The sequence below is a fragment of the Pocillopora verrucosa genome, chromosome 9 (genome assembly GCF_036669915.1).
Source record: "Pocillopora verrucosa isolate sample1 chromosome 9, ASM3666991v2, whole genome shotgun sequence".
NCBI lineage: Eukaryota > Metazoa > Cnidaria > Anthozoa > Scleractinia > Pocilloporidae > Pocillopora > Pocillopora verrucosa.
Window position 1 is genome coordinate 21,330,038 of NC_089320.1, and position 11,791 is coordinate 21,341,828.

The 11,791-nt window shown below is 37.0% G+C and overlaps 1 protein-coding gene across 1 annotated transcript; it reads left to right on the top strand.

Moving 5' to 3' along the window:
• Positions 1 to 396: 396 nt before the first annotated feature.
• On the top strand, positions 397 to 11,730 carry LOC131792786 (phosphatidylinositol-binding clathrin assembly protein LAP-like). The gene is made up of 16 exons (XM_059110189.2): positions 397 to 638; positions 734 to 876; positions 2,367 to 2,442; positions 2,733 to 2,835; positions 2,921 to 2,960; positions 3,274 to 3,330; positions 4,178 to 4,237; positions 4,584 to 4,635; positions 5,277 to 5,425; positions 5,699 to 5,781; positions 6,068 to 6,224; positions 6,480 to 6,819; positions 7,389 to 7,625; positions 8,309 to 8,529; positions 8,961 to 9,080; positions 9,491 to 11,730. The coding sequence occupies exons 1-16, from the start codon at positions 518 to 520 to the stop codon at positions 9,500 to 9,502; spliced, it is 1,971 nt and encodes a 656-aa protein (XP_058966172.1). The 5' UTR covers positions 397 to 517; the 3' UTR covers positions 9,503 to 11,730.
• Positions 11,731 to 11,791: the final 61 nt, after the last annotated feature.

Below are 11,791 nucleotides of genomic sequence, written 5' to 3' on the forward strand. Positions count from 1 at the left end.
GTTGTTCCCAATTTAAACAGAAAGAGGGCAAAAAAGCGAGCACAGGAAACAAACTGATCATGAAAAAAAAGATTATGTTAATGGATTTAAAGCTTGAAACAAGCTAAGAGCAGGAGTCATGCAGGGAAATTAGTTTCTGGTTTCCTCGTCATACGTCCGCATGATTCTATTTCTTGTCTTATCCACCAGTCGTAACTTGAACGCAGTGGATGAATAAAGCGACAAGTTCCTCAAGAAGCGCAATTATTAATCGGTCTTTGCCTTATCCGGGAGGAAATAGATCAAATGTTGTCTATTTAGGGGCTATCGGTCTTCTGTTCCTGCCTAATCCGGCCCTCAAAACGCCTTCTAGGTCACGTGTCGCTTTTATCGTCAAATCACTTCTTTGGTCACGTGGTTAAATAAGGATATTGTCGGCCATCTTATTTTCTGTGTCATCAAACGAGGCATACCGAACCCCTTGTTTACTTTAATTTCTGCCTGATTATCAAGGGTTTTTTGCCTCTCCTTTGCAATTATGTCGGTAGTTGATAGATTGGACGCTGCTAAACACTCGATAACTGGCTCTTATATAGCCAAAATCGTTTGCAAAGCGTCGAGCCGCGAAGTTATGGGACCGAAAAGGAAGCACTTGGATTGTAAGTTTACTCTTTGACTAAATGTCTCTGATATTTTACTAGTTCAGAGTTGACGGTAGTTGATGAATCTTTTATTGATATATTTTGCTCTTCAGATCTAACCTCCTGCACACAGAATGACAATGTCTCGATTCCAAACCTGGCGGATTTAATATTTGAAAGATGCACGAATTCCAGTTGGGTAGTAGTTTTCAAAGCCGAATGCACTTTCCATCACTTGATGTCTTATGGGAATGAGGTAAGTTATGGATCATGCATCTCTCTAAGAATTTCTCTGGTAAAGATATCCCTCAGTGTTAACAGAATGAGGCATCGGTAATCGGTTAGACACATGCAAACGCTACGAAAGTTCGTACACACAAGTTAGCGTTTGTACCAGTATCCGATGTCACCTATAATCAGACATTGGTGTCTCGCAAAAAAATGTTTCAGTTCTACTTTTGCCAAATAACTATCATATTTTATGTCTTCGATCGAAGTTTCGCCTTTTGAAAGATGTTGTTAAATTACTCAGTTCTCTGTCTGTTTTCTTCGTAGCAAGGTAACATCGATCACAATTTTCTGCCAAATTTGGCGTTTATCTTGTTGGGAATTATATAACCGTGTTTTGTGTCATATTAGCGGGAAAAATAATTTCAAGTAAGCTTGTTTATGGTAACCCCTAAAATATGGGGCTCATTGTAAAAGCAATAAAGTTATCTTGTTTTTATAGGTCTATGAAATGTCCCACGAGAAAACCCACGAAAGTTAAAACTCGTTGGAAGTTGCAACTTCAGGAAAATTCCTTAAAAATTAAACCGAACGTTGTCAGGAATACTATCACTGCCGAAGCACTCTCAATTATTGATGAGAAGAATAAAGAACTGTTTTTTTCTTTTAGTTATATTAGCTCAATCACGCCACTAAAATAAGTTTGGGGGTTTGCCGAACCAAGTGTGAAAATAAAAGTTGCGATGGGAAAGTGTTCGTTAATTTCGGAACTTTATATTCATGTTATTTTCAGTTAGCTTCGTTTGAATATTATCCTTCGGTGAAATGGGAGACATTTTTACAGTGTGGTTTTTTTCATCGCTTGTTTCTTTCGTAAGTGATGTAAAGTTTCGATGTCATTCATTTATGTAGGTTTCGAGCTTTCAACCGGTGCGAATTATGTTTATCTGGCACCTTAATTATCCAGATAGCTCATCATTTATCTCCTGTGTCGATCAAGAGATAAATCTTATTTGTGGGATTTCTGTCATATCGATTACTTACTCAATTCTTGTTTCCATTGATATTCTTTTTGAAGCATTTCTGTTTCATTGCTGAACAAAAATTCCTCTTTGCCCATATCGTATTCCATGTCAACACAAGGATGTAATTTACATATTTATGGCGTATGTTTCTCGCCTTTCATCTGAATCTTTTCATTTCCACCTGAGAAGGTGTCGTGGAACTTTGATAAAAACGGTTGAAAGTGTTGTTATAGTGCATCAATGAACATGTGCAGTAGAATATTTCTGTATTTAAAAATGTAGTAGTGAGTTTAGTTTTTTTTTTTCTAAAGAGAAACATTTCAAGATGTTATTGATCTTTATAAGGGTTATTTTCTGGTGCTGTCACTTTATTTGAAAAATACTAGACAAATTGTAAACAATAGAAGTCATTACTAATCACATGACTAATAGATATTCATCATTTATTTTGCATGATGCATGTCCATTCATACTCTGCTCATCTTTTTCACAGAGATTCATCCAATACATGGCTTCAAGAACGTCAAACTTCAGTCTTGGTAACTTTCTTGACAAAAGTGGTGTTCAGGGTGAGTGATATCATTGTTTTACTTCAAGTTGTATTGCTAGATTTATTTTCAATTTCTAATCTCTTTTATCAGTGATATACCCAGACTGTGTTCCACCTTTAAACTTAAGATATTTGGCATCATCTGTATGGCTTTTTTCAGCTATGGGGAAACTACAGTGTAGTAGATATAGTACATCATAAAAATTGAAGGCATGCTAGGTGTTTAAGTGTCCTAGGCTTTGTTCTTTCCATTTTATTCTATGGTTTATTTATATAAACTCAATTGCATCATTTGATATTTTTGTAAAGGATATGACATGTCAACATTTGTAAGGAGATATGGAAAATACTTAAATGAGAAAGCTACTTCCTACACAGAAATGGGATATGACTTTTGCCGAATCAAAAGAGGGTAAGAAAAGATTGCATTAGAACATATTTTTATGCAAGTTAGATTAAATACATTTGACTTTCAAAACAATTCATTTTTCTTACAGAAAAGAAGAGGGTGTTTTAAGAACAATGGATGCTCCCAAAGTAGGTGTCTTAAGTTTTTTAACGATACTACAATGTATTTATGATGCAAACTTTGTTTTTGTTTGGCCAAGTGACCAAACCAAGACTTGATCTGGTGAAAAGCCATTTTGTTGGCTAGACAGAGATTATCTTGAATTATTTGATTAAAACAATGACAATAGGAAAAAGGATAGCTTGAAATCCAAATATAGGCAACATTTTTTAATTACTTTTAGTGTCTCATTTCAACCCACCCATCCAAAGAAATTATTCTTCCAAGGGAAGCATCCCTATGTTTTTAATTGTCTTCCTTTGCCTCCTTTTTCATCAACAGCTTCTCAAAGCCCTCCCAGTACTGCAGCAGCAAATTGATGCTCTTCTTGAAGTGGATGTATGTTTAACTTTTTTTGTATCCAACTATCCTCTGTTATTTTTTTTACCAGTAATTCATTAAACCATATGTTTTTTCAGGGCTCCAGACTTAACTCTTTCTATTGTTGCCAAATAGCAACCTAAATCCTCAAGCAATCAACACAAATTTAGTATTAGGGGTTACACATACAAATTTATATACATTGTGCAGTGTAGGTGGAACCAATCATTTTCACCTTATGACATGCTTTTATGGTGCACAAATGTCTTTCTTACTGTAATTTTAAACCATTAACAGTGAGTGTTGTACAGTACTGCTCAAAAGTAATTTGTTTCAACTCGATCCTTGATCCTTTACTCAAAACTATTGAGAATGGAGAAACAAGACACTTGGAGAACTGGATCTGGAACTGCAGTATTGAGAAAAGTATTTGAAAACTATTTAATTATTGCATGCAAAACAATAGTGAAGGACAAAGCACTTGGAATGCAGCTCTTCTTTAGACATGCAGACAGCTCACAGACATGCAAAAATTTTTATATCGGGTAAGGCTTGAGCTTTAGCCAAGCCCAGTCTTAGTGTTGATGATATTGAATAAAGCATGCGCTACATTTATTTTTACATCTACAAAACTTAACTTTTACTGGGAACGAGGGTCACCAATTTGGTGACTTCTTCAGCAAATCTAGTGATTACACATGGCAACCGAAATACTTGCAGTTTGGATCAGTGATGTTATGGTATACCTTATTTAACAATTTATCCGATAGGTAGCCCATTTCTATATTAACCTTACAACTTTTGGACATACTAAATTAGGTCATGCAAATCATAGCCTTACTTATTTGTAATTTTTCTTTTTCAGATTAAATCAAGTGAATTGACAAATGGTGTGATAAACAGTGTTTTTGTACTTCTGTTTAAGGTAAAAAAAAAAATTTTTGATTATATGGTGATACATGTAGCTCAAAAGCACCAAGTAAAATCAAATTTCCTTAGATAACTAGCCAGATTTTCTTTTTTTTTTATGGTCCTGATTGGCCTTTTTGATTGAAATGTCTTTAGTAAATATGTTTAAATATGCTTTTACACGTTTAGCAAATGTGTTAAAAAGCAGTAAAATTTGTAAAATGTCATGTGTATACTTAATGCAAAAACTGAGTAATCTGAAGGGGTAGATTGTGTGAAATCTCTTAAATTAATTTTTTTTTTTTAAGGATGGCTCGTCAAAGATTATCATAACCTTGAAGTTTGTTTTCTTTTGTCATTAGGACTTAATCAGGTTATTTGCCTGCTACAATGATGGAATTATAAATTTGCTCGGTAAGTGGCTATGTTGAAGTTTATATTTGATAATGTTCTTAAATCCTCCTATTTGTATCTGTATTATGTATGCAGATAAGTGTTGCAAGAGTGGAAAAGTGCTCCTATAATTCCTCTTTTTGCCTTTCAAAACCCTCTCCTAACATTTCCTTCTATTTTCTCCTGTATCCCCTTTGCTTTAAAGTTTCCCCCTCATGCCACCACCCCCCCCCCCACCATCTCTACCACCACCCTCTACAGTGCAATGGAGGCATAGATCTAATGAGAACTAGCTCTTCATCAAAATTGATCACTGTTGGAGCTTTGAGAAATTACTCACTGTTTTCTTTTAGAGAAAAATTACTTGCTTTCTAGATTTGTAAATGGATATTAATAATGAATTGTACTGGTAGTTAATGAAAATGTTGAATGGATTGTTTTTTACATTTTGAATTCTTAGTGGCCATTCCTGTGCCTATCAAATACACCCTCCCTTTTTCAGATTCACCTTTATTCACATACTTTCAGAAATATTACACAACAATGTACAATTTCCTTGTGGGACCTCCATCAATTACTGCTTCATAAAAGAGTCTGAAGAAAGCTTTCAACAAAATAGGCTTTTTTATAATTTTAGATTTATTATTATTATTTTTTTGCAGAGAAGTACTTTGACATGAACAAGAAATCTTGCAAGGAGGCACTTGACATCTATAAGAAATTTATAACTCGCATGGACAGAGTGTCTGAGTTTTTGAAAGTTGCAGAAGATGTTGGTTTTGACAAGGATGATATCCCTGATCTTAGTAAGGTAGTCTATCAGAAAAGCTCAAAATTATCTTTTCTTTGAAGCCATTGTGGTTGTCTTTTTGCAGAGAGGGATGAAGTGGTCTTAAACCTCTTATAAGAACATGTATTATTTTTAATACTGTGATCCTTTCTTAGCATGGAATTGAAATGATTATCTCTCAGTTGATAACTGTAGTGGATAAAGGTTTTTTCCCCTTTTGCCAGTCACCGTAAACAATGTTCAACTTTAAGCTTTGCCATCAAAATTGCTCATGGTAATTTTTTTTTCCTTTAGGCACCTAACAGCCTTTTGGATGCCCTTGAAAACCACTTGCAATCGTTAGAGAAAGGAAAGACAACTAACCCACCTACAACAAAGTAAGTGGTACTATATACATAAATAAGTCTATCATGATTCACTTGACTTGATTGTTACTCTGTCCTATAGTGTCTGCTTTTTTTTTGTCTAATGTACAACGTATCTGTCTGATAATTTTGTTTCTTCAACTGAGGTTATTATGTGAATTGGCCATTGTAAAGAGTTTCTGAAGTTGGCATTTCAAGGGTTAGCCCTTTGTCAGAGCTAAGGATACACATTTGTCTGGTGCACCATGTAAAGTTGTCTTTTTTGTTGTTGATGGAAAGTCCCTGTATTGGATTGCAGGCCATTGACAATACCAAGCATTACCCTTCCACCGTCAGCAACAGATGCTTTTAGTGCTGGCAAGTTTACAACTAGGTTTGAAGGAGATGATGCTACCGATGCTGGCCCGAAAGGTGATCTTCTTGAAGAGGAGGAGAAAAATCTTGAAGCTTTTAAGGTGGGCATGTTTTTTTTTGAGATGCTGCTTGACATTCAAGGGTGTCATGATCATTAGTATCATCTTTATTAACTATTAATAATTGAAAATCCTTGGGCACAACTTTTTGCGCCATATTTGACCTCCTGATGTAGATTTCATGCAGCATTTCTTTCCAAGTTGCAGAAATCCTGCAAAAACACCCTAGAAGAAACCCTGGAAATAGTTTTTATTATTATTATTATTATTATTATTATTATTATTATTAAAAAATAGAAAGCAAAAGATTCTGGAACACAGATTCAAGTACCTCCAGTACAAGCGGCCACTCAGCCACCAGGCCAACCCAAGCAGTGGGAGTTGTTAGGTGAACCAGCCCAGCCTGCTGTGGCCCCACAAGTATCTCCTAGCAATGACCTTCTACAACTCAATGCTGCATTTGCTGCTGCTCCTTCACTGCCAAGTTCTGCAGCTTTTTCACCAAGTCATCCCTTCCCTCCAAGCCAAGGCTTTCCAGCTGCACAAGGTTTTGGACCAGGTTCAGCATCAAATGGTTTTGGTGCTCCTCAGGCTGGACCCTGGGGTGCTCAAGCCCAAGTCCAAGCTCCTTCCAGTGGTAAGTCCCTTTGAGCAACACTGCCTTCAGCAGAATGATATTAGCCAGGTGTAGTAGCCGAAAAGCTACTTGACATGAAATGAGGATGTAAAACTCAAACAAGAATTAGACCCAACACCGCATACATGTATTAATTTCAAATTCTGGGGAGTTTGCTATTGTCCTAAAATCTCAGACATATTTGTGGGGACAGTCACAGCTTCGGCTGTGAAATTCAATTTTGGTGGGTCTGATCTAATTTGCAAAAAATGTAACAACTACCACTGTCGAAAAATTTTAGGGAGAAGAGTAGCAAAGTGATGCAATCCTACTGGTTTCAGATCTCTGTCCTGCCATATTTTATCAGAGAGTGTGGCAAACTAGCTGTGACAGCAATTTGTGGTATTCACAAATTTGCACTAACATTTTCAGCCCTATTCATCAGCACTCAGCAAATCATCCTAGTCTGTTCATAGTACTGTAGTCCTGAAACCATATTATAGAAGAGGATAGTGTTCTGGAGGAAGTGTGACAACTCTCCCATACTTGTTTGAACACATCACAATTTTTGTTACTGTGCACGTTAACAGGTTTCAGCAGCAGCAGTGGCAGTACAAACCCATTTGACAGCCAAGGTCAGGATGAGTTTGCAGCAGTTTTTGGTGCTAAACAAAGCACTGTTCAAGGTCATGAAGGTCTGGGAGACATCTTGCTCCCAACAGTTCCTGGTGGAGGACTTCCACCAGCACAGGTGGAGAGTGGTATGAGCAGGGAGCAGTCAGGAACTGACCTTCATTCCAGCCTGCAGAGAGTTGCCTTGTCTTTAGGTGAGAATATACAATGTATGCAATATAAATCTGTTGATCAGCTGAGGTTATTTGGAGAGTGCCAATTGAATAAATTATAATTATTATACATGTGTACATTGGAATACAATTTCAACCCCAAGCCTTGCTTTCAAGGTACAGATGGGTTAATTTTAATAGGAAGCTATTCCCAAGTAACTTAAATCAAAAGAATTCTAATTTGAAACAGCAAGGAATTAGCACCCTCAATTTGAAAAGGATTTTCAGAATGAACTCTCAGTGATTAAAATTAACCACCATTGACCTTCATTAGTTGTGGTCAGTGAAATTTAGTTACATTGATAGTTTTTCAAACATTGAAAGTGTGACATTTTGCAAGGTGGTAACTATTCACAGTGCCACAAAATTGCAGGCAAGAGGCACATGTTTCTCACCCTCAGGAAGATTTTAAATGAGTTGGGGCATTGTTTGCCAGGGATCTGGCACTAATTATTATCAAGTGATTTGTTTTGCTCAAGGACATATACTCTCTTGTGGTAGCTGAAGTGCTGATGATGATGGCCTTCATGCAGGCTAGTAAAGAAATCAGATATGTTACATGTACATGCAAAATTTTTCAAACATGAGTACTTGATTAAAATTCATTAAATCTTTTTGCTGAATATGTGATACCCGTTAGTGACTTTTTTTCTTATGAATTATAGATGCATTTTCCTTAACCAATGGAAACATTATGGGTACCGCTGGTAGAACACAGCATCAATGGACAGCTCCAGCACCACAGAGTAAAACTGGTGGACCAAACTGGCAAGCTCCCATTACAGCAAAAACAACTTTACCAGCTTCAAATATGCCATCAATGCAGCAGCCAACTGGATTCAGATCAGCCTTTGCACAGCCGCAACCAATGGCACAGCCTTTCATGGTATGTACAGTATTGATAAGTTACTGAAATTGAGAGAAAAGAAATGTTGATGCCCCTCATGCAGATTTTTCATTTTTTCATTCTCTCTCATTCCTTCCCATTGTTTTGGCTCTTTGCTTTCTAAAGAAATCTTGTTTCTCATAGATTCCTTATTGTTATTAGTATCATTAATGTTATTTTTGCCATTGTTTCGTAAATACATTTAGATGTTCCCATTAAGCAGGGCATGAAATTAATTTTTTTTGGAGGATGTTACTAATGTATGTTTAACAACATATTCCTTGCTCCAGCAAACAAAGAAATGTATGGCTATCAATTGGACAAATTACCTTTTAGATGGTTAGAGTGTAAGCAAGGATGAATTTTTGTTTACATGTAGCTGTTGTGGGGTCTTATGGCACTGTCTGCTTTTTTTGTTTTAACATGTGAAGCCACCCGGTCAGCCAGTAATGTTCCCTCCACAACAGGGCTCCATGTTTCCATCTCAACCGTTCCAACCTCAGAGACCTGCACAGCCTGGCGACCCATTTGGACCTGTCCCTGGCAGTCAGGTAAATTGAAGCACTGGTTTGTCCTTGATTGAACTCACTAGACCTACATAAACTGCAAATAATGAATAGATGAGGGGATGGGATCTTCAGTCAAGCTATAGACTTCTTTCATTAATGGCAAGCCTAATAACTCTTCTTAAACGTTCGTGAAGTTAGCCTTTCTGGCCTTGACAACATGTCAACAAAAATAAAAGGGTACAAACTCTGTTCTAACCAAGTCCTCCTTTGTCTTGATTTTGGCAGTGATAAGAGCTGTTCATCAACCCCTCTGAATTTTGCACCACATTGTTTTTTTACTGCAATATATTACAACTATACAACAGTAAGCACATACAGTCATAGACTGCCATTTATTTTAGAATGCTTTTCATCTTTCTTGATATAGCATTGTAAAACTTTTTTCTTTATAGGTCAGATTCTAAACTCTAAGCCTTCACAAGATGTTGGATGATCAAAGTGGTCTGTAATGATTACTTCTTGCGAATATACATTGTAAATCTGGAGAGATAATCTCAAACGGAGCTATTTTCTAAAGGACAGTTTTGTAGCTTAATTCTGGACTTTCATGTTGTTCCCAGGGACACCCTGCCCAACCAAGCAATATCGAGAGACCTGGGAACAAGCCGGCAACTAATCATTCTCACTTCGTTTTGAAGTCAATCTTTCCTTTGGCACTGTTGCGCAATTTTGTCGTCACGCGTTTCCTGCGGCCACGCAATTTTTCTTGGACGCTTTTGCGCGACACTCCAGGAAAGGCTTTCGACAGAAGGAAGATAATGCTCTATGTAAGAAGGGTTTTACGCAATTTAGGGGACTGATAGGCCAGCGTGTCAATGAATTTTATCGCTGTAATTGCAGAAGTTCAAGGGGTCGGTGTTAGTAAAGCTTTGGCACAAAGATAATCTCGTTTCGCAAAGTTTTTGTTTTTGGTCAGGGGGTAATTAGTTTCGTAACGAATTTAGAATGTTTTGTATAATTTGACCTTTAAATGCGATTTCAAGCAAAATCATAATAAGGCACATGCGCAAACTTATAACTGGTTTGGTAACATTTCCACTGAGCGAACTGTAGGGGTTGATTATGTGAGTGTTTAGAAGTTATCTTCGATTCTCCTTTTTAGCCAATGTTACCTTTGTGACACCTGTTTTTGATGTCTTCATTCCTAGTCAAACTCGTATGGACTTTACAGCCTTTTCACTGCCTTTTGCCTCCAAAACAAATGCACTTTGTTGTGCATTAACATGGACATTATCCTTGTGATGTGGGTCACATTCTCACCTGCATTATGTTTTGACGTTGAAAGCACCAGGCTGAGCCCGGTGCTAGTAATAAGCTGGTCTTTTATCACTTTGTTTTGCATTTGTAAATGTGATCCACTTTACTCAATCACTGTTAGGTGTAAGGCTCTTGTAGGTGTTCGAGAATATGGCCACACCCACCGCCCTCTCTGACTGATCTCGTGACAGTCACCCTCTTTGATGGTCAAACACCTTTGAAGGTCAATGCGCGAAAGTAGCAACACAGTAAAACTCTTGTTCAACGCGTTAAGTAAGGCACGCCCATCTATCATCCGAGCGCGTGGTATCCAGCCCATGTATAGGTAACCTTGGTCCAACTCGCTTGACGAAATCACTACTCCTATAGTTGCAAGAAAGTTTGCAATTTTGGGACGATTGGTTGTGGCGGTGCACGTGAAGGCTGTATGGTCCGTCCTGTATGCCTATACATGGACATTATAATTACAATAAGTTAGTAAAGATCCTCCATAAAAATAAATAATAAATAAGCTGCTTTGCTTCGAATTCAGCATAAAGATGCTTCCTTATCTAGGATTAAGTGGTCGTTCATCAGTCTATCCAAGGTATCGTGATTTTCAAGGTACTTTCAAAAGAACTCGGCCAGAAATTAGTCCTTTTGAGGCGTTAAAGTGTTCTTGAAATTGGAAACTCGATCCGGATCTTTTTCCTTGGGGTGATGTAAAGGAGGTTGGCCTCTTAATTTTGAGTCGTTTGTTTTGACGGAAAAATTAGTTTTTACATTGAAAGAAACCACAAAATATTGGTTTGGTTCGATAGAAAACACCAAATTGGAAATAATAAATAAGAACGAACAGGAACAGTCAAGAATGGAGAAGATTGAAACTGATTGCAAATGAGAAGCGTATAATTTGGAACAAATCCTTGAAACAGTGATGTAGCCACTAATATGATTTATGTCGTTAGTGGTGCTCATGTGATTAAATTTCATTGAAAAGAGAAAAACTGCAACTTAAAAGGTCAAAAAGGCAAAGCTAAACACGCAGTATCGTTGACCACTTTGATGGATATTGGATATTACAATCAAATTTTAGTGGCTTGACGCGGATCTTCTTAATTTTCCTAGAGTGAAGGTGATCGTTTCTTTCCATGATTTGTTCGGAAGCTTTTTCTCGATAGAAAATATCGTTCAATTAACGTGTGCAAGTGTGAACTTTTAAAAAATGTGACATTAAACCAATATCATTTCAACGTATCCTATTTAGTCAGTATATTATAAATAGTTGAGACTTTGCTGTAAGTTGGTACCAATTGTTTAATAATGAAATGTTAAGTGCGTTAGATACGTAAGTGACACTGCATGACATGAACAATAAAAACAATGCCGTATTCCAGTCTGTTAAGAAGTTTTTATTTATCGGTGTAGCATTTAGCGGAGCTTCCTCGACTAAAGCC